Source organism: Haematobia irritans, chromosome 4 (genome assembly GCF_050003625.1).
Source record: "Haematobia irritans isolate KBUSLIRL chromosome 4, ASM5000362v1, whole genome shotgun sequence".
NCBI lineage: Eukaryota > Metazoa > Arthropoda > Insecta > Diptera > Muscidae > Haematobia > Haematobia irritans.
Window position 1 is genome coordinate 109,306,482 of NC_134400.1, and position 22,078 is coordinate 109,328,559.

General features: G+C 35.0%; 1 protein-coding gene across 1 annotated transcript; it reads right to left on the reverse strand.

The window, feature by feature from the left end:
• Positions 1–8,330: 8,330 nt before the first annotated feature.
• On the reverse strand, positions 8,331–14,975 carry LOC142236295 (uncharacterized). Its single transcript, XM_075307558.1, has 8 exons — positions 14,026–14,975; positions 13,691–13,976; positions 13,363–13,634; positions 13,054–13,297; positions 12,861–12,998; positions 12,577–12,799; positions 8,991–9,231; positions 8,331–8,764 (listed from the first exon to the last, which is right to left on the reverse strand). The coding sequence occupies exons 1-8, from the start codon at positions 14,847–14,849 to the stop codon at positions 8,425–8,427; spliced, it is 2,568 nt and encodes an 855-aa protein (XP_075163673.1). The 5' UTR covers positions 14,850–14,975; the 3' UTR covers positions 8,331–8,424.
• Positions 14,976–22,078: the final 7,103 nt, after the last annotated feature.

Consider the following 22,078-nt stretch of genomic DNA (forward strand, 5'->3'; position numbering starts at 1 on the left):
AAAATTTCAACTAAATCGAAGTTAAAAATTGGCCTCTGTGGTCATATGAATGTAAATCGGGCGAAAACTATATATGGGAGCTATATCTAAATCTGAACCGATTTCAACCAAATTTGGCACGCATAGCTATAATGCTAATTATACTCCCTGTGCATAATTTCAACCAAATCGGAGCAAAAAATTGGCCTCTGTGGTCATTTGAGTGTAAATCGAGCGAAAGTTATATATGGGAGCTATATCTAAATCTGAACCGATTTCAACCAAATTTAGCACGCATAGCTATAATGCTAATTCTACTCCCTGTGCAAAATTTCAACTAAATCGGAGCAAAAACTTGGCCTCTGTGGGCAAATGAGTGTAAATCGGGCGAAAGCTATATATGGGAGCTATATCTAAATCTGAACCAATTTGGCTGATATTTTGGAAGTTTTTTGAGACCCATAAAATATTCGGATGTACGGAATTTGAGGAAGATCGGTTGATATACACGCCAATTATGACCAGATCGGTGAAAAATATATATGGCAGCTATATCTAAATCTGAACCGATTTCTTCCAAAATCAATAAGGATCGTCTTTGAGCCGAAACAGGACCCTATACCAAATTTTAGGACAATCGGACTAAAACTACGAGCTGTACTTTGCACACAAAAATACATCAACAGACAGACGGACAGACAGACAGACAGACAGACAGACAGACAGACAGACAGACAGACAGACAGACAGACAGACGGACATCGCTAAATCGACTCAGAATTTAATTCTAAGACGATCGGTATACTAAACGATGGGTCTCAGACTTTTCCTTCTTGGCGTTACATACAAATGCACAAACTTATTATACCCTGTACAACAGTAGGGGTGAAGGGTATAAAAATCACTCAATTGCAGACGTAAAAGAGCCCTCTACGGTGTGCAGACAAACTACAGCGCTGTGAATTCACTTGAGATGTCTATACCTTCCTTGGTCTATGGTCTCATGTCTAAACATATGTTGTATACAGTTACTACCATAATTACCCATAGTTGCCCACAGCAACTTATAAACTTTAAAGATTGCTCACCTGTCGTATCTTTGCAATTCTATATAAGTAATAAAATTGATTTAATAAAAACTTTCAAAACTGTTTTTGTATATATTTATTGATTTCGTAAAGCTAGTACCAGCTTATCATATTCCAAATATTATATGTAACAAAAATAAAAATGTTTTTAAAATTTTTAAAACAAATCACATGTATAAAAACCTTTTTTCAAAGTCGGAAATATTTCTTTCTTGCTTAATAATAAAAATAAGTTTGGTAATTTACAACCAAATAAACTGTTTTTATATTCAATTTATAGAGAACACTTGCGGCTTTCGATACCGTTACATTAGCACGAACGGAAACAAAAACAACGCTCATATGAAATTGCCCACAGGCAACTTTGGGGTTGAAGGGGTTAACAGTTCTTCTAAATTATAATTTAGTCCATATGGAGTCTATAGTAGATTAAACAAGGCACTGCCCAGCAAAAAATGGAGCACTATTTCAGCAGGTTTGTAAGGGAGAGAGGCAGTACCAACTGCTTACAAAACAACCGAATCATCGCTGATTTTTGTGGACGATGTCCCGCTTTAGAGCAGCTTCTACCTAGCGCTGATATAATTGCTCATTTCAATAACAATATTGCGCAGAAGTGAGCAATATTGTTATTGGTATGAAGGAAAACAGCACTACTTTTCGTGCATCTATACTGCATGAATTGGTTGCAATAACGTAAACGAATGATCATAAACTAATTTGATTACTCGTTTACGTTATTACCACCGATACATGCAGTGTGGATGCACTGCCTGTTTTATTGTATACCAAAAAGCGCAACTAAATTTTACTGCTGAAATATTTTTTGCTGGGTACGTTCTTGATCGGCTTATGTGGAGGAGCCTATATAATTATGAACCGATATGGACCAATTATTCATGGTATTTAGAGACTATATACTGAGATGGGTGGTATATAAAAAATTTTGTATGGTAGTGAGAAAACTTATACTGGAATCACATATCAAAAAGTCAAATATAAGGGGGCTACATATAATTATGGACCAATATGAAGGAATTTGCATGGTTATTAAAAGGCGTATACTGACATCACGTACCAAAATTCAACAGGATCAGATAGAATTAGCTTCTTCGAGAGGAAGCCAAATCTGCGGAAGCTATATAAAATTATGAAACGATATGGATCGATGCATATACCTACTAAAATCACATACCGAATATCAACAGGATTGAACGAAAGTTTACTCCTCCAAGAGGCTACGGAAGTCAAATCTGGGGATCAGTTTATATGGGGGTTATATAATTATAGTCAAATTTTGGGGTTCGTTCGTTCGTGATATACCTAAAAGTGATCCAATTTGAGGACATCGCTAGACGACTCAGAATTTTACCACACCCAGAATATATATATATATATATATATATATATATATATATATATATATATATATATATATATATATATATATATATATATATATATATATATATATATATATATATATATATATATATATATATATATATATATATATATATATATATATATATATATATATATATATATATATATATATATATATATATATATATATATATATATATATATATATATATATATATATATATATATATATATATATATATATATATATATATATATATATATATATATATATATATATATATATGTATATATTTTATGGGGTCTGATATCAATATTTCGACAGAATATTGATATCACCACCATCCTATGGTGGTGGGTATCAAAATGATGCTGAGGTAGATGAAAGACACATACTCACACAAAATCGGATCTCAACACAAGCACAAATTTTTATTTTCTTGTATACGAGGGCGGTTCGGAAACTTCTTAGCCTATCAATGAAAGAGAATAGTTAGTTTTTCAAAAACATTTTTATTTTTCTATATAATCTCCTGAAACTTCAATACAATTAGTCCAACGCTTTTCTAGCAATTCTATCCCTTGATTAAAATGGTTTTCCTCAAGGTCTTCAAAATAGTGGTCTTCAAAATAGTGGTGTACAACTGTAATTTCATCTTCATTTGAGGTAAAACGCTTGCCAGCAAGGATTTTTTTTAGATTTGGGAACAAGTAAAAGTCACTGTGAGCTAAATCAGGAGAATAAGGTGGGTGGTCAAGCAACTCGTACTTTAATTCGTTGATTTTAGCCATTGTTAAAACACTCTTGTGCACTGGTGCGTTGTCTTGATGAAAAATTATTTTTTTCTGTTGTAAGCCAGAACGTTTTTCTCGAATTTGTACATTTAATTGATCCAAAAGGTTGCAATAGTACTCTGAATTTATTGTTTTACCCTTTTGCAGATAGTCAATCAATAAAATACCTTTGAAGTCCCCAAAAATCGTTGCCATAACCTTACCAGCCGATTGAATTGTTTTTGCCTTCTTTGGGGCACTTCCTCCAGCTTCAGTCCATTGTTTGGATTGTTCTTTTGTCTTGGGAGTATAGTGGTGGATCCATGTCTCATCAACAGTTATGAAACGACGCTTAAAATCCATTTTATTTCGCTTGGAACGTTCATTCTTATGCGTTTTTGATCGACTGTTAACAAATGCGGCACCCATCTTGCAGAAAGCTTTTTTATCTGTAGTTCTTCATGCAAAATTAAATGGACTCGATCATTTGAAATGCCCATGATAAATATTAGCAATTTCACGCACTTTTATTCGTCGATCATTCAATACCATATCATGCACTTTGGCTACAATTGCTGTTGTTGTGGCTGTTTTTGGACGTACACTACGTGGTTCATCTTCAATGCTTATACGACCACGTTTAAATTCAGCAACCCAATTTTTTACTGTTGCATATGAAGGAGCACTTTCACCTAACACATTCACCATATCATTATGAATTTCTTGTCCCGATAAACCTTTTTTATGTAAATATTAAATGACAGCACGCAATTATAATTTTTCCATAGTAAAAAAATTGCGTATGCGTCTTTTTTGAACACATGTTTCTATACACGCAAAGAAAAAAAACGTTTGGAAAACGTGTACCGAAAACGTTTTTCTTTTGTTAGAGTTTTTTGAATTGCTTCGAAAATTTTAAACTTTTATCACCAAAAAAATTCGTTTGTTACAAAATTTTTATTTTTTTCAATAAAAAAAGTTATTTTTGAAATAACAACACAGTCCATTTCGTTTATATCAAACACTGTTCTTTTCTGACTTTAGATCTTTAATAAGACACATTTTACAGTTCAAAATTTAATATAGTACAATGTAATGTTGAACATTTTTTCGGAATCTTCCGAATATATCTGGAATATATGTAAAAAAAAAACAAAAGCAAAAAAAAAAACTTTGGCCGAAGCAGGGATCGAACCCACGACCCTTGGCATGAGAGTCGGACGTAGCTACCACTGCTCCACGGTGCCAAACTAAATGTTTGTTTCTGTTAAATAAACTTTGTTTATTCGGTTCGTGGGCGCCGCAAGCTATGCTATATAAATATAACTTATATGGATATTTATCTATTGATGACCATAACAGGTACATAGCTCAGTGGTTAGTGTGTTGGCTTACAATGTGCATGGTCCGCGGTTCGATTCTCCGTCCAGGCGAAAGGTAAAAAAAAATTTAAAAATTTATAAAATCGTATAATTTCTTCTACATTGTTGGTATTACAGGAAAAGGTGTTAAGAACTAAAAATCCTCGTGGATGTGAGAAAGATGTGAGGGACAATGCAATTAGCAAGAAAATAATGTTTTTTTTTTTTGAGCTAGTCTTTATGAAATTGTTTTTACATCCTGGAAAAGAATAAACGTTTATCACAAAAAGTATATACTTTTGTTCCAAATACACTTCCTTACAGCGAAAAGCAAATGAGAAACGAACTTTGTTTGTCTAAAATTTCGTTTGGGAGGAAAGAATTATTTTTTTGCGTGTATGAAGGAGTTGACAGATCCAAACAAAATTTAACATGTGTTCATAACAGAGATAGAAGTTTCCAAAATCCTTCTGTTTATACCGATGTATTTATTCTCATTATATATCACTTAGTTTATATAAAATTTAATGTGTCATTTTAATAATGTTTAGACCTGAACATTTCGAAGTATTGAGTTTGAATGCAAGCACATTTAACCACATATGTCTCTCAAGTAGATTGTCTCAATGTGTTATGTTGATGTCTTTTATTACTTCTCTCTCCGTTGCTTTCTTAATCATTTTCTCACCCTCTTTATTTCTCTCCGACATTTCTAAACATTTATATGTTCACAAGCAATTTCTAAATTAATTTATATTTGTATACACACACACACACACACAAACATTATACTAAAAACAAGTGAGTAAAGTAGAAAGTTGGGCGGGGCCGACTATCCTACCCTAAACCACCCCTACTGAATTAGTAAACATTGTTTGTGGGGTATCAATGGTATAGGTTTGGGGAAAACCCGCATTTCCATATTTAACAACATTAAGGGGTACATGGATATAGGAGTTTTAGTTGATTCTGAATCTAAATACAGAGTTAGTATGCCACTTATATTGAGTCCATTCTCAAAAAAGAGGAAATCGCTAAATTAGTGTGGGTAATAAATCAAAATTTGTGAAACTTGGGAATACATTTATGTAAGAGCTACATGTAAGTCTATCTACGATCGGCTAATTCTTCAATATTAGAAATTTGAGTAATATTCGTTAATAAATGTCTTATGGCCAAAATTTGGGAAAATCGAGAGATGCAAATATATATAGCAGCTATATCTAAATCTGAAACGATTTGGATGAAATTTTCCAGATTTTGTTGATACCTCAGAAGGTTACCATGTGCTAAATTTGAGTACTAAATAAGACTATTATGGTCAGAAATAAAGTTATAAGGGGTAAATTTTTCAAAAAAGGGCGATACATATATATGGGAGCTATATCTAAATGTGAACCAATTTGGATTATAGTTTGGAGGTTTGGGTGATATTACAAAAGATTACCTTGTGCTTAATTTTAGTAAGATCTGTTAATAAATGAGTGCACTATGGTCAAAAATAAGGTTATAAGGGGGAAATTTTTGAAAAAAGGGCGCTACATATATATGAGAGCTATATCTAAATCTGAACTGATTTGAATGATATTTTGCAGGTCTGGTTGATATCTCAGAAGGTTAATGTGTGCTAAACTTCAGTAAGATCGACTGATACATAAGGCTATTATGACCAAATTTTGTAAAATAGGGCGATACATATATATGTGAGCTATATTTAAATCTGAACAGATTTCTATGATTTTTTGTGCATATAGTCAGTACTATAGAAGATTAAATTTGGCCAACTTTGAGTAAGATTGGTTGATAAGTAAGGGACTTATGGCCAAATATGGGAGCTAAAGGGTGATTTGTTAAGAGCTTGATAACTTTTTTAAAAAAAAACGCATAAAATTTGCAAAATGTCATCGGTTCTTTATTTGAAACGTTAGATTGGTCCATGACATTTACTTTTTGAAGATAATTTCATTTAAATGTTGACCGCGGCTGCGTCTTAGGTGGTCCATTCGGAAAGTCCAATTTTGGGCAACTTTTTCGAGCATTTCGGCCGGAATAGCCCGAATTTCTTCGGAAATGTTGTCTTCCAAAGCTGGAATAGTTGCTGGCTTATTTCTGTAGACTTTAGACTTGACGTAGCCCCACAAAAAATAGTCTAAAGGCGTCAAATCGCATGATCTTGGTGGCCAACTTACCGGTCCATTTCTTGAGATGAATTGTTCTCCGAAGTTTTCCCTCAAAATGGCCATAGAATCGCGAGCTGTGTGGCATGTAGCGCCATCTTGTTGAAACCACATGTCAACCAAGTTCAGTTCTTCCATTTTTGGCAACAAAAAGTTTGTTAGCATCGAACGATAGCGATCGCCATTCACCGTAACGTTGCGTCCAACAGCATCTTTGAAAAAATACGGTCCAATGATTCCACCAGCGTACAAACCACACCAAACAGTGCATTTTTCGGGATGCATGGGCAGTTCTTGAACGGCTTCTGGTTGCTCTTCACTCCAAATGCGGCAATTTTGCTTATTTACGTAGCCATTCAACCAGAAATGAGCCTCATCGCTGAACAAAATTTGTCGATAAAAAAGCGGATTTTCTGCCAACTTTTCTAGGGCCCATTCACTGAAAATTCGACGTTGTGGCAGATCGTTCGGCTATTCATGATGAAATGTCAAAGCATACTGAGCATCTTTCTCTTTGACACCATGTCTGAAATCCCACGTGATATGTCAAATATTAATGCATGAAAATCCTAACCTCAAAAGAATCACCCTTTATATCTAAATCTGAACCGATTTCGATAAAATGTTGCACACTTGAAGGGTGGTAAATTAGATTACTGTGTGTCAAATTTGACCAATTTACCAATCGGTTAGTAAATGAGCGCAATCTGACCCCATATATTGAAATCGGGCGATACATATATATGGAAGCTATATCTAAATTTGATCCGATTTCAATAGCGTTCGTCCTTGTGCCAAAAATGCGCCACACACCAAATTTCATCAAAATCGGTTAATAATTGCGACCGGAATCCTGCGAACAACAAATACATGGACGGACGGACACCAAGGGCTACATCGACTCAGGAGGTGATTCTGAGTCAATCGGTATATATTCTATGGGGTATAAGATCAATATTTCTGGTAGCCACATTTTTTTGCAGATCAAAGTTATTATACCCTGACCACTATGTGGTTTAGGGTATAAAAATTATGTCCCATACATGTTTTAAGATATTAAAATACATGTCCCAATACCAGCAACATTATATGCTTGCACTCAAGGCAGATTTAGTAAGGTAGTTTTAGTATTACAAAAACAAAAATGTCAGTCGCCATATTAAACATTGGCGTAGCTAGCAACATTTTCGTAGGGGGTAAAAGCTACGATGTGTGCTCATTGTGAAGATACCTCAAAAAGAGAAAAAATAAATTCTTATAGATGGGAAGAAACCATAATATTTAATTCAATTCAATTTAATTCATGATTTGAAGAAATACTGAATGGTATTTGGTAGGGGGAGATGAAAAACCCATAAAACCCCTTTAGTTGCGCCTATGCCATTAAGCAGACACCGACAATCAAAGTTCTGCTCAAATGAAAAAATTGTAATCATCTGATAGCTTGAAACTACCTTCCTAAATATACCTTGGCTTGCACTCAAAAATAATTAGAGTCCCAAACACACTCCTTTTCGTCGTTTGTATGAAGAAAACATTTTGTTCAATGACAGACACTAATAACATTATGTTATACAAATATAAAGTTTAGTTTGCGTTTATTAATTTTTTATTTAATAACATCATTGGTAAACTTTCGAATATTTGTGGTCATTCATCCTATTGACCAGTACCATTGTCAACCTTCTTTCGCGACGGTTTCAAAGATATGGAAGTCATGCTTCCATTGCTAGTGCCACTCACTTGAGAATTTGAAGTACTGGCAGTCACGTTGTAATATCGTTGTTTCAACTGTTCCTTCCACTCTTGTTCGAGCTTGACATAGCAACCACCCAAAGGACGATTTGGTTTGGTTACATTGACATCGGTGCCATTTTTCTTGCGCACGAGAGCCACAACCTGCTTCATTACTTTCTCTTCGAATTCACGTTGATTATCTTGATTACTGCGTGCCGATAATTCGCCGGACCAATAGCGGCCAGGATTCAATGGGGGTTTACTGGAAAAATAACTTACTGAGGAATAATTTGGCAATAAATACGAAGAAAACGGTCCTTTTTTCCGAAACGAAATTTTGAGGCAGAAAACCCTTCGTTGGTGATAAACTAGGGATTGTAATGGGAATCAAAACGATCGACCTTAAATTGTCAACATAAAAATGAATTTCGTTGGCCTAAAATTTCGTTCTAGAAAGAAGAACTATTCTTTTGTGTGGGTGTTTATACCTTTTTCGATGATGTTTCTTTTTGTAGTTCTTTTTGGGGGCCACAGTTTTACTGTCTGAGGATTCACATCCATCACTACTGCTTGTTGAGAAACTACTTCCATAGTCACCTAAACCATATTTTCTAGAAGTCGAACGAAGATTTTCCAGCGTATTATCAGTACTCTCTGTTTCGCTACTGGAATCGGCAAAGAATTTCGATGATGCTGGTCGTACACGTCTGGCGACACGACAATTGGCATCTGTGGCATGAAAGTAAGCAAGTCCATTGAATGGTTCTATTTTCTCAGGAAAAAGCAAAACTAAATTTTCTCATAAATTTAAAATTTAAAATTTAAATTTTCAAAAACATGTAAGGAAAGTCTAAAGTCGGGCGGGGCTGACTATATTATACCCTGCACCATATTATAGATTAAAATTTTCGATACCATATAACATCCGTCAAATGTGTTGGGGGCTATATATAAAGGTTTGTCCCAAATACATACATTTAAATATCACTCGATTTGGACAGAATTTGATAGACTTCTATAAAATCTATAGACTCAAAATTTAAGTCGGCTAGGGTGGAACACAATGTTAGTAAAAAACAAGTAAGGAAAGTCTAAAGTCGGGCTGGGCCGACTATATTATACCCTGCACCACTTTGTAGATCTAAATTTTCGATACCATATCACATCCGTCAAATATGTTGGGGGCTATATATAAAGGTTTGTCCCAAATACATACATTTAAATATCACTCGATCTGAACAGAATTTGATAGACACTAGGGTGGAACACAATTTTAGTAAAAAACAAGTAAGGAAAGTCTAAAGTCGGGCTGGGCCGACTATATTATACCCTGCACCACTTTGTAGACCTAAATTTTCGATACCATATCACATCCGTCAAATATGTTGGGGGCTATATATAAAGGTTTGTCCCAAATACATACATTTAAATATCACTCGATCTGAACAGAATTTGATAGACTTCTACAAAATCTATAGACTCAAAATTTAAGTCGGCTAATGCACTAGGGTGGAACACAATTTTAGTAAAAAAATATGGGAAACGTTTAAATCTGAAGCAATTTTAAGGAAACTTCGAAAAAGTTTATTTATGATTTATCGCTCGACATACATGTATTAGAAGTTTAGGAAAATTAGAGTCATTTTTACAACTTTTCGACTAAGCAGTGGCGATTTTACAAGGAAAATGTTGGTATTTTGACCATTTTTGTCGAAATCAGAAAAACATATATATGGGAGCTATATCTAAATCTGAACCGATTTCAACCAAATTTGACACGCATAGCAATAATGCTAATTCTACTCCCTGTGCAAAATTTCAACTAAATCGGAGTTAAAAATTGGCCTCTGTGGTCATATGAGTGTAAATCGGGCGAAAGCTATATATGGGAGATATATCTAAATCTGAACCGATTTCAACCAAATTTGGCACGCTTAGCTACAATGCTAATTCTACTCCCTGTGCAAAATTGCAACTAAATCGGAGCAAATAAATTGGCCTCTATGGTCAAATGAGTGTAAATCGGCCGAAAGCTATATATGGGAGCTATATCTAAATCTGAACCGATTTCAACCAAATTTGGCACGCATAGCTACAATGCTAATTCTACTCCCTGTGCAAAATTTCAACCAAATTGGGGTAAAACTCTGGCTTCTGGGACCGTATTAGTCCATATCGGACGAAAGATATATATGGGAGCTATATCTCAATCTGAACCGATTTCAATAAAATTTGGCACACTTGACTACAGTACTAATTGTTCTTCTTGTGCAAAATTTTAAGCAAATTAGGTTAAAACTCTGGCTTCTGGGCCCATATAAGTCCATATCGGGCGAAATATATATATGGGAGCTATATCTAAATCTGAACCGATTTCTTTCAAAATCAATAGGGATCTATTCTGAGCCAAAACACATACTTGTGCCAAATTTGAAGTCGATTGGACTAAAACTGCGACCTAGACTTTGATTACAAAAATGTGTTCACGGACAGACGGACATCGCTATATCGACTCAAGAGCCCACCCTGAGCATTTTTGCCAAAGACACCATGTGTCTATCTCGTCTCCTTCTGGGTGTTGCAAACATATGCACTAACTTATAATACCCTGTTCCACAGTGTGGAGCAGGGTATAAATATGGGAAACATTTAAATCTGAAGCAATTTTAAGGAAACTTCGCAAAAGTTTATTTATGATTTATCGCTCGATATATATGTATTAGAAGTTTAGGAAAATAAGAGTCATTTTTACAACTTTTCGACTAAGCAGTGGCGATTTTACAAGGAAAATGTTGGTATTGTGACCATTTTTGTCGAAATCAGAAAAACATATATATGGGAGCTATATCTAAATCTGAACCGATGTCAACCAAATTTGGCACGCATAGTTACAATGCTAATTCTACTCCCTGTGCAAAATTTCAACTAAATCGGAGTTAAAAATTGGCCTCTGTGGTCATATGAGTTTAAATCGGGCGAAAGCTATATATGGGAGCTATATGTAAATCTGAACCGATTTTAACCAAATTTGGCAGGCATAGCTACAATGCTAACTCTACTCCCTGTGCAAAAATTTCAACTAAATCGGAGCAACAAATTGGCCTTTGTAGTCATATGAGTGTAAATCGGGCAAAAGCTATATATGGGAGCTATATCTAAATCTGAACCGATTTCAACCAAATTAGCTACAATGCCAATTCTACTCCCTGTGCAAAATTTCAATTAAATCGGAGTAAAAGATTGGCCACTGTGGTCATATGAGTGTAAATCGGGCGAACGATATATATGGGAGCTATATCTAAATCTGAACCGATTTCAATAAAATTTGGCACACTTGACTACACTACTAATTGTACTCCTAGTGCAAAATTTCAACCAAATTGGAGTAAAACTCTGGCTTCTGGAACCGTATTAGTCCATATCGGGCGAACGATATATATGGGAGCTATATCTAAATCTGAACCGATTTCAATAAAATTTGGCACACTTGACTATAAATTTTGACAAAATTTTCTATACAAATAAAATTTTGAAAAAAATTTCGAAAAACATGTTCCATATTCCTTCTCTGCGTGCAAGCATTGTTAATAGTGTGACCTGCTTTAACGGCCAATGGACACTCTCTCACTCGTAAGTAAGTGTTGATTATCTCAAGGTGGAGCTTCGCCGGGAATGGGCCAACATACCGCAGAGCCACATTCGTACAGTGTGTGATGTCGCCCATAATTCGTGCCAAATGTAACCAATTCGAACGCATTCTAAAACTTGATGTTATTTATATTCTTATATTCTTATTTGCTTATGAACATTAAAAGCAACCACAAATATACGCTTTATTTTGTTGCATTACAAATCAGTAACCCTGTATGCTTTATTGGTTATGAGACCAATATTTTGAAGCGTTACACAAGGTTTGTATATCCCCCGACCGATGGTGCAAGGTATAACAAGATAGCTTGAGTTGGGCTTGAGCGCAAGAAATTTCGACGGGTAAGCTTTCTTTCAGTACAGGTACTTTAAACACCTGTAGGTTAGAAAATAGTCCTATCGTCTTGACATAATCAATTCTCTTACCATCAGGATTTAATACAGGCAATAGGCCTTGACGACAACGTTGCGGCATCAAAGACAAAAGCATCCAACGTGGTTCATTATCTCCACCGGTCAAAGCTTCCTGCATTTTTAATGGAGGGCTATCGCCTAATGCATGACCTTCAGTTGCCAGCTGAACAATAGACAAAATAGAACGTTCTCGATCGGTTTCCACCAAGACGCTGTGTTCGCGAATCTGGCATCCCTGAAATATAAAGAATTTGGTAAATGTTCAGTCAACAATTAATTAAAATTCTGAACCCCACATTTGGACCCGGCAATGTTTCGAAGCGAAATGCCTGTTGACCACAACAAGCATAACGACCAGCAGCACCAGTGGTACGTCCATCTGTGACTGGTCCAAGAAAACTGGGAGTTTCGGGATGATAACGGCACCAGGACATCTAAAGAGGTCTATTATATTGTTTTCATACCGCTCTAAGTAGTTCGATGCCATACCTGATACACTGGAAAATACATTTCACATAGACAGCAATAGAGATAGTGGGCATGTCCCCATAGCTTCCAATAAACACGACGCCACGATTTCAATTCTTTAAACAACTGGGCTATATAGCAACTCAAATCCCATGTGGGATCTCTTGCATGATGACTCACCAACTGACCCCATCGATTGAGACGGACATTACCCTCAATACATTGGACATAGGATTTCATGGTATTGGTTAAGCAACGTTGGCATCTGAAATGATTTAGCAGTGAAAATCAAATTCGTAGTGGTCAACCAACCATATGTCTTTCAAATACTTGGAGCATCGAAATAGTCCAGCCAAACTATAGTAGTGACCTCTTAAAGCTTCCGGTTCAGGCTCACAGAGGCTCTGTATCAGTTTTGTCCAAAGGCGTGGTACCAAACGATCCTTTTTATCCTTGACCATTTCTAATTCCACATTGGTAAACATATCGGCCATACGTGTAATAATGGAGTCATTCAGGCAAGACAAGTTAGTGGAAGCCTTAACCACTTCTCCCAATCTTGAGTGGCAGAAACTTAAACAATCCAAAAGTAAAGGTTCCATCTGTAAAATTAAATATAAAATGAAGTTGCAGAGTCATTGATAGAAAATCCAAATACCTGAAGAAAACTGGCCGATACCAATATGGGCACCACATTGTTGACATTCAAATTCGGAGAACCATCTCCCTGATCCAGACTATTGCTTGTCTCCGATTTAACCCATTTCATTAGCCAATCGAATATTTGTATATCGCAATGTACCGATATATCCATGTCCTCCAATTTTTGCCCGGCAGTAACATCGGCAAAATAGCCCATCTTGCTGACTAACAAACTCTGAGGACATACAAAATCCTTGGATGTATTTTTCACCTCATCACATACATGGATAATGACTTCAGGCCTTAAAGAAACAATATTATCGTTGGTCATTGGCACATTGGAAAACTTACTCCTTTTTAGATGTTGCTCCAGCTTGGCTAGTAATTGAAGTTTTTATGGGTAAAGAAGATATTTTTGGAGGAACTTTAGCAGTGGTTTCCATTTCTTTAGAGTTCATTGTCATATTGACTTCAATTTCTAATTCTCCTCCAACTTGTGTAGATCCCATTGGAGGAGAGGGTTTTCCTGGAGTTTCCTTCAGTTTTGGCTTCAAACGATTGTTGTAATTTGCCGGTAGCGGTACAGGACATATAAAAGGCAAGACTGCATCCAGAATACCCTCATTCAGTATGCAATCTAATTTTTCATTTAATTTTGGATGCAAGATTCCATCACCACTAGAGCTAGTTTGTACTTGCTTTGTACGTGGCAAGGTCACTGAAGTAGAACTCCGTCTATGTCCCCGGGCTGTATCTGCTACGCCACTGCTACTCCCGGTACTGGGCCCACTATCAGTTAATTCTTCTGGAATAGCTTGTGCAGCGCTACGTCTATACCCAAATAAATCATTTACTAAGCGATTATGGGCTAATTGCTGAAAATCTATCGCCTTCCCAGAAGGTTGTCCACAGCCTTTTGCTCCCATCGCCATCGTTGACGAACCATTACACGAAGCACTCTTACTAGCTAACCCATGATTATGTAGCTGGGATTCCTTTGTATGTTGAATGCTTGTAGTCTGTAGATTAGTCTGGGAAATCATGTCATTGACATGACATGACAAATTCAAAAAATCCAAAAAGTCATTTAAATTGATTGTCTTTTCTGCACTGTCATTTGCAACGCCATTGTCACCATGATTTGTTGGAGTTTGTGAACTGCTATTAGACGACATTACGAATTTTGGATTACAAAATTTCAAAAACTCTTGTCAGACAAAAGCAAAAATTGTTGCAGAAATAAATGTAAAAAAAAATAAATAAATGCAAGAAAATAAACAAGTATCCGTGTCCTGGCAACCAAGTAACCATGAACAAGGATATTATAATAGTAAGTGTTTGTCTTAACTAACTAAATAAATATGTACATAAACTTAGCGAAGAACCACACCAACACCCAAAAAAAGTGAACCCACCGTGGAAGAAAATGTAGATTTATTTTAGAAAATTTTAACTAAAATAGTTTTCTAATTGCAACATGTTATAAATACAGTAGAATTCGGTTATAGCGACCGCCAAGGGACCGAAATTATATGTCGTTATAACCGAACGTCGTTGTATCCAAATAAGTGTACACAATATTTTTAAGTTTTTTTTCTGTGAGTTTCATCATTTTCTTTTGTGTTCTCCACTACTTCTCCCAGTCCTGGTTTGAATTCGAACTCATCCCAAACTGGTTTAAATATTTCTTCTTTGTCATTTGCACCTCGGTTTGGGATAGTCGAAAACAAATTCTGTGATTCCCCGCACACAGGAAAAAATTTCACGAAAAATCTTCCAATTAAAATTTTAATTGAGTTTTAAAAAATATTCAATTAAAAATTTAATTGAATGAACTATTTTTTTTTTAATTGAAACAAAAATCAATCACAAAAATTAATAGTATCAATTAATTTTTTAATTGGATCAATTAATTTTTAATTGACCTTCAATTAATGTTTTAATTGATACTATCATTTCTGTGATTGAAGACATTTCAATTAAAAAATTAATTGGATCAATTAATTTCGTGATTGAACCAGAAAAAAATTTTATGTGTGCAGTATATGTTTCTTTATTTAGTATTGGCTGATGACAAAAAATGGAATGAAAAACATAAAAATTAGTACACAGAACTTACATCGTCGTTATAACCGAATGTCCATTCCAAAGCAGACGTGCAAAATGGTCGTTAAAATCAGATGGTCTCTAAAACCGGAGTCGTTCTAAGCGAATGCTTGCGCATGTACAAACTATTAAGAACCAAACTTGCTTTGAAAATCCGTCGTTATAAACGGATGGTCGTTATAACCGAGGTCGCTATAAATGAATTCTACTGTAAGTTAATATTTTTGTCAAACTGAAGAATTTTTTTTAAATAATTAATTTTTTTCTGTTGTTTAAGAAAATTTCATATGTTGAAAGAAAAATTTGGATTTTAAAATTGTTAAAATATCTTTAGCGCTCTACGAAGTTACAGACATGTACAATTTTAGTAAGATTTACTCATTTAAGAGACTTATGAACTCAATTTAAGCAAACTTCTGCCATTTTAGGGAAATATGAACTATTTCATTTTGTAGTAAAATTGTGCACTATATTTGTATACAACTTTTTTTCTTATTTTTAGTTCACGTCATTAAAGTTAACAAAAAATTATTCGAATAAGGAACATGTACTCATATTGTGCAAAATTTAATAAAAATCAACTAATCTTCATGAACTGAAATATGGTTCAGTTGGCATTAAAGCCCCTTTTTCTGGATGAAGGCGTATTAAGGAAGGTACTTCCTGTACAAGTACACCCAGAAAAAGGGGGCTCTAATGCCAACTGAACTTTATTTTAGTTCATGAAGATTAGTTGATTTTAGTTAAATTTTGCACAATATGAGTATATGTTCCTTATTTGAATAATTGTTTGCTAACTTTAATGACATGAACTAAAAATAAGAAAAACAAGTATATACGGCCGTAAGTTCGGCCATGCCGAATCTTATGTACCCTCCACCATGGATTGCGTAGGAACTTCTACTAAAGGCTGTCATCCACAATCGAATTACTTGGGTTGCGATAACACTTGCCGATGGCAAGGTATCGTAAAACTTTTTAACACTGTCTTCTAAATTGTAAGTTAGCCCATACGGGGTATATATTAAACAAAAAAAGCCGATTAAATACGTATATAATATAGTTTGACAAAATTTTCTATAGAAATGAAAACTTGACAAAATTTTCTATAGAAATAAAATTTTGACAAAATTTTCTATACAAATAAAAACTTGACAAAATTTTCTATAGAAATAAAATGTTGACAAAATTTTCTATGGAAGTAAAATGTTGACAAAATTTTGTATAGAAATAAAATGTTGACAAAATTTTCTACAGAAATAAATTTTTTACAAAATTTTCTATAAAAATAAAATTTTGACAAAACTTTCTATGGAAATAAAATTTTGACAAACATTTCTATAGAAATAAACGTTTGACAAAACTTTCTATAGAAATGAAATTTTGACACAACTTTCTATAGTAATAAAATTTGACAACATTTTCTATGGAAATAAAGTTTTGGTAGATTATTTTTGGCGATATGGACCAATTTTTGTGTAATAAGTCATCGGCTATATATAACTAAAGACCGATATTGACCAATTTTTACATGGCTGTTAGAGGCCATATATTGACAAAATGTATCAAATTTCAACCGCATCGGATGACTTTTGCTATATATAATTATGGACCGATATGGACCAATTTTTGCATGGTTGTTAGATACCATGTACTAACACCATGTACCAAATTTCAACTGGATCGGATGAATTTCGCTCCTCCAAGAGGCTCCTGAGGTCAAATCTGGGGATCGGTTCATATGGGAGCTATATATAATTATGAACCGATATGGACCAATTTTTGCATGGTTGTTAGAGTCTATATACTTACACCACGTACTAAATTTCAATTGGATCGGATGAATTTTGCTCCTCCAAGAGGCTCCGGAGTTCAAATCTGGGGATCGGTTTATATGGGAGCTATATATAATTATTAACCGATATGGACCAATTTTTGCATGGTTGTTAGAGGCCGTATACTAACATCAGGTACCAAATTTCAACAGGATCGGATGAATTTTGCCCCTCCAAGAGGCTCCGGAGGTCAAATCTGGGGATCGGTTTATATGGGGGCTATATATAATTATGGACCGATATGGACCAATTTTTGCATGGTTGTTAGAGACCGTATACTCACATCAGGTACCACATTTCAACCGGATCGGATGAATTTATCCCCTCCAAGAGGCTCCGGAGGTCAAATCTGGGGATCGGTTTATATGGGGGCTATATATAATTATGGACCGACATGGACCAATTTTTGCATGGGTGTTAGAGACCGTATACTAAGACCACGTACTAAATTTCAACCGGATCGGATGAATTTTGCTCCTCCAAGAGGCTCCGGAGGTCAAATCTGGGGATCGGTTTATATGGGAGCTATATATAATTATGGACCGATATGGACCAATTTTTGCATGGTTGTTAGAGGCCGTATACTAAGACCACGTACTAAATTTCAACCGGATCGGATGAATTTTGCTGCTCCGGGAGGCTCCCCAAGCCAAATTTGGGGATCGGTTTATATGGGGGCTATACGTAAACGTGGTCCGATATGGCCGATTTTCAATACCATCCGACCTACATCAATAACAACTACTTGTGCCAAGTTTCAAGTCGATAGCTTGTTTCGTTCGGAAGTTAGCGTGATTTCCACAGACGGACGGACAGCCGGACAGACGGACGGACGGACGGACATGCTTAGATCGACTCAGAATTTCACCACGACCCAGAATATATATACTTTATGGGGTCTTAGAGCAATATTTCGATGTGTTACAAACGGAATGACAAAGTTAATATACCCCCATCCTATGGTGGAGGGTATAAAAAGTTGTATACAAATATAGTGCACAATTTTACTACAAAATGAAATAGTTCATATTTTCCTAAAATGGCAGAAGTTTGCTTAAATTGAGATGAACTCAGTCTCTAAAATGAGTAAATTTTACTAAAATTGTACCTGTCTTGAACTTCGTACAGCGCTAAAGACATTTTAAAAATTTTTAAATCGAATTTTTTCTTTCAACATATGAAATTTTCTTAAACAACAGAAAAAAATAATTATTTTGAAAAAGATTTCTTCAGTTTGACAAAAAGTATTAACTTATTTATAACATGTTGCAATTAGAAAACTATTTTAGTTAAAATTTTCTAAAATAAAGCTACATTTTCTTCCACGGTGGGTTCACTTTTTTTTGGGTGTACTTTCATGCTATCCGGTGATTACAATTTTTCAGAACTTTGATTGTCAGTATTTATATACCATGCAGTATTTCTTCAAACTATGATTATATATCCTTGAATTAAATATTCTGTATTCTTCCCATCTACACGAATTAATATCTCTTATTGAGGTATTTTAACAATGAGCACACATTGTAACGTTCACCCCTTAGGAGAACGTTGCTAGCTACGCCATGTGTTTAACTGACAAATGTGACAAATAAAAATAAAAATTCAAAATATAATTATTTTATCACAAATTTTTATACCCACCACCATAGAATGGTGACGGGGGTATAATAAGTTTGTCATTCCGTTTGTAACATATCGAAATATCGATTTCCGACTATATAAAGTATATATATTCTTGATCAGGGAGAAATTATAAGACGATATAACGATGTCCGTCTGTCCGTCTGTCTGTCTGTCTGTCTGTCTGTATGGCTGTCTGTCTGTTGTAATCACGCTGCAGTCTTCAATAATGAAGCAATCGTGCTGAAATTTTGCACAAACTCTTCTTTTGTCTGCAGGCAGGTCAAGTTCGAAGATCGGCTATATCGGTCCAGGTTTTGATATAGTCCCCATATAAACCGACCTCCCGATTTGGGGTCTTGGGCTTATAGAAACCGCAGTTTTCAATTTACCTGAAATAGGAAATCTAGAGGTATTGTAGGACCACAAATACGTGTGCCAAAAATTGTGAGTATCGGTCCATATTTTGGTATAGCCCCATATAGACCGATCTCCCGATTTTACTTCTTGGGCTTATAGAAACCGCAGTTTTTATTCAATTTACCTGAAATTGGAAATCTAGAGGTATAGTAGGACCATAAAGAGGTGTGCCAAAAATGGTGAGTATCGGTCCATATTTTGGTATAGCCCCCATATAGACCGATTTCCCGATTTTACTTCTTGGGCTTCTAGAATCCGAAGTTTTTATCCTATTTGCCTAAAATTGGAAATCTAGAGGTATTTTCGGGTTATAAAGAGGTGTGCCGAAAACGGTGAGTATCGGTCCATATTTTAGTATAGCCCCCATAAGAACGATCTCCCGATTTAACTCCTTGGTTTTCTAGAAACCGTAGTTTTTAATTGATTTGCCTGAAATTTTAAATCTGGTATTTTAGGCTCACAAAAATGTGTATCGGATTAAGTTTTTATCGGTCCATTTGGTAATGCCTCCATATAGACCGACTTCACTTCTTGAGGGTGTAGAAGGCGCACTGATCATGAAAATTGCTTGAAACTCAATGTAAAATTTCCAGATTTTACTTCTACAGATTTAAGATTTCAAATCAAGACATTATTTTATAATTTTCTTACACACTTACAAGAGATGTTAATGATTCCTTTAAAACTCAAACAAAAATGGTTCTTATAAATCCAGAATCTGATATAGTCCTCATAGGTGAAATCTTTAAATTTATCTTCGGGAAGTGTCCTCAAGCCCTCTTGAAATTTCAAAGGAAACCCTAATATTTGGTTCATGGTGGTGGGTATTTAAGATTCGGCCGGCCGAACTTACTGCTGTATATACTTGTTAAATATTCCATTTGCTTTAAAATGGTGACAGAGAGTGTCGAAACCATGATTATCACAATTGATGATGGGAATTACTTCAATTATTCTTAGCAACCGTAACAAATTTCCTCATATTTTGAAGCATACATGGATACATTTCCAGGTTTTTTGTGCTTTAAATTTCCCAATTGTTGAACAAAGTTTCAATTTTACTGACAATCAAAGTGACAATGTGGCGGCTGATATTTTTGTTTTTGGAATACTGATAGTACCTTCCTTAATGTACCTTGTTCCAGTATTACAAAAACAACAATGTCAGCCGCCTCAACTCAAACTTTAGAAGTATTTTGAGACCACAACAGAAGGGCCGATTTTACTTCTTTAGGGAATACAATAGAATAAAATTTTCTGTAGTACACTCATATAAAAGTCTGTTGTTAATAGCAAACGCTTTCTGCAACAAAAAAATGCTGTTTTAGCCGTTTTTTTTTTTTGTTTTGCAAAAACAGCAAACAATCTGTTAATTTTGAAACAGCAGACATACTGCATACGCTTAACTTCTCTGAATATGTGGCTAACATAAATATTTGTCCCGAACCACAAATCTAACATGACAATGTCTTCGGTAGTCAATATATGGCTGTTCTACAAAAGCCTAATTTTATTTCCCGTGCAAATACAGCCGCAGAAAAACTCAACTTGATGAAGATCTTCTAAAAGGAGAAAACTTTAATGTTTTGAGATAAATGTTCGGATGTTTATTTCATAATAAAGCGAAAAGTATGCACTTGATAATGAACAGTACTTTCAACCAAATATATTCATGTGAATTCTATTCTATTCGACGCTGGGTTGATAGCATTCTAACATATCACATGTTCCGACAGGAAGGTTTTAAAGTCGCAATATCTTGGTAGCTTATTATAGTTGCCCAGTTTGGAAACGTTTCCTGCAAAAGACCAACGGCTTGGTTGCTTGTGTGTCACGTAACTGTTAAAAGTATGCGTTGTCCAGATCAAAACCAACCACTTCCAACCATAAAACAAGTTCATTTGCGAAAAAAATCAAGTAACTCCGCAAGGCCACTAAACAAACTAAAGTGTCGTACGTTGAGAATAGAGGACCCTCAGATAAAACAATTTTGCATTTTGACATATATGCCGAGGTGGAAATGAGCCCCATTTGCAAAGATGATTTTCCGATAAAAATCCGGATTCTGTGACAGCAAAAACTATTTTTACCTCCCTCATATGTTTTTGAATGGCGAATACAAAGGGAGCAGCGCAGCTATGTTTTCATTAAAATAGAAAAAATCTCTGTCAATTGCCAACTACTTAGCTTTTGGTCTTACTTGTTTATTTAGTGTTATTAACTCTGTTCGAGAACCCAATAATTTTTGATAATTATCACAATTTTTTACTAGAAGTCGATCGATTAACCCAAAAAGCCGGCAAAAGAGAGCGTGAGACTACATTTGCAAGTTTTTTGCTAGAGTGTTTGATAGCAACAAAACACAAGTAAAATGTACATGTTCCGCAATTATACTGGAAGCTAAAAAAATTAATACGTTT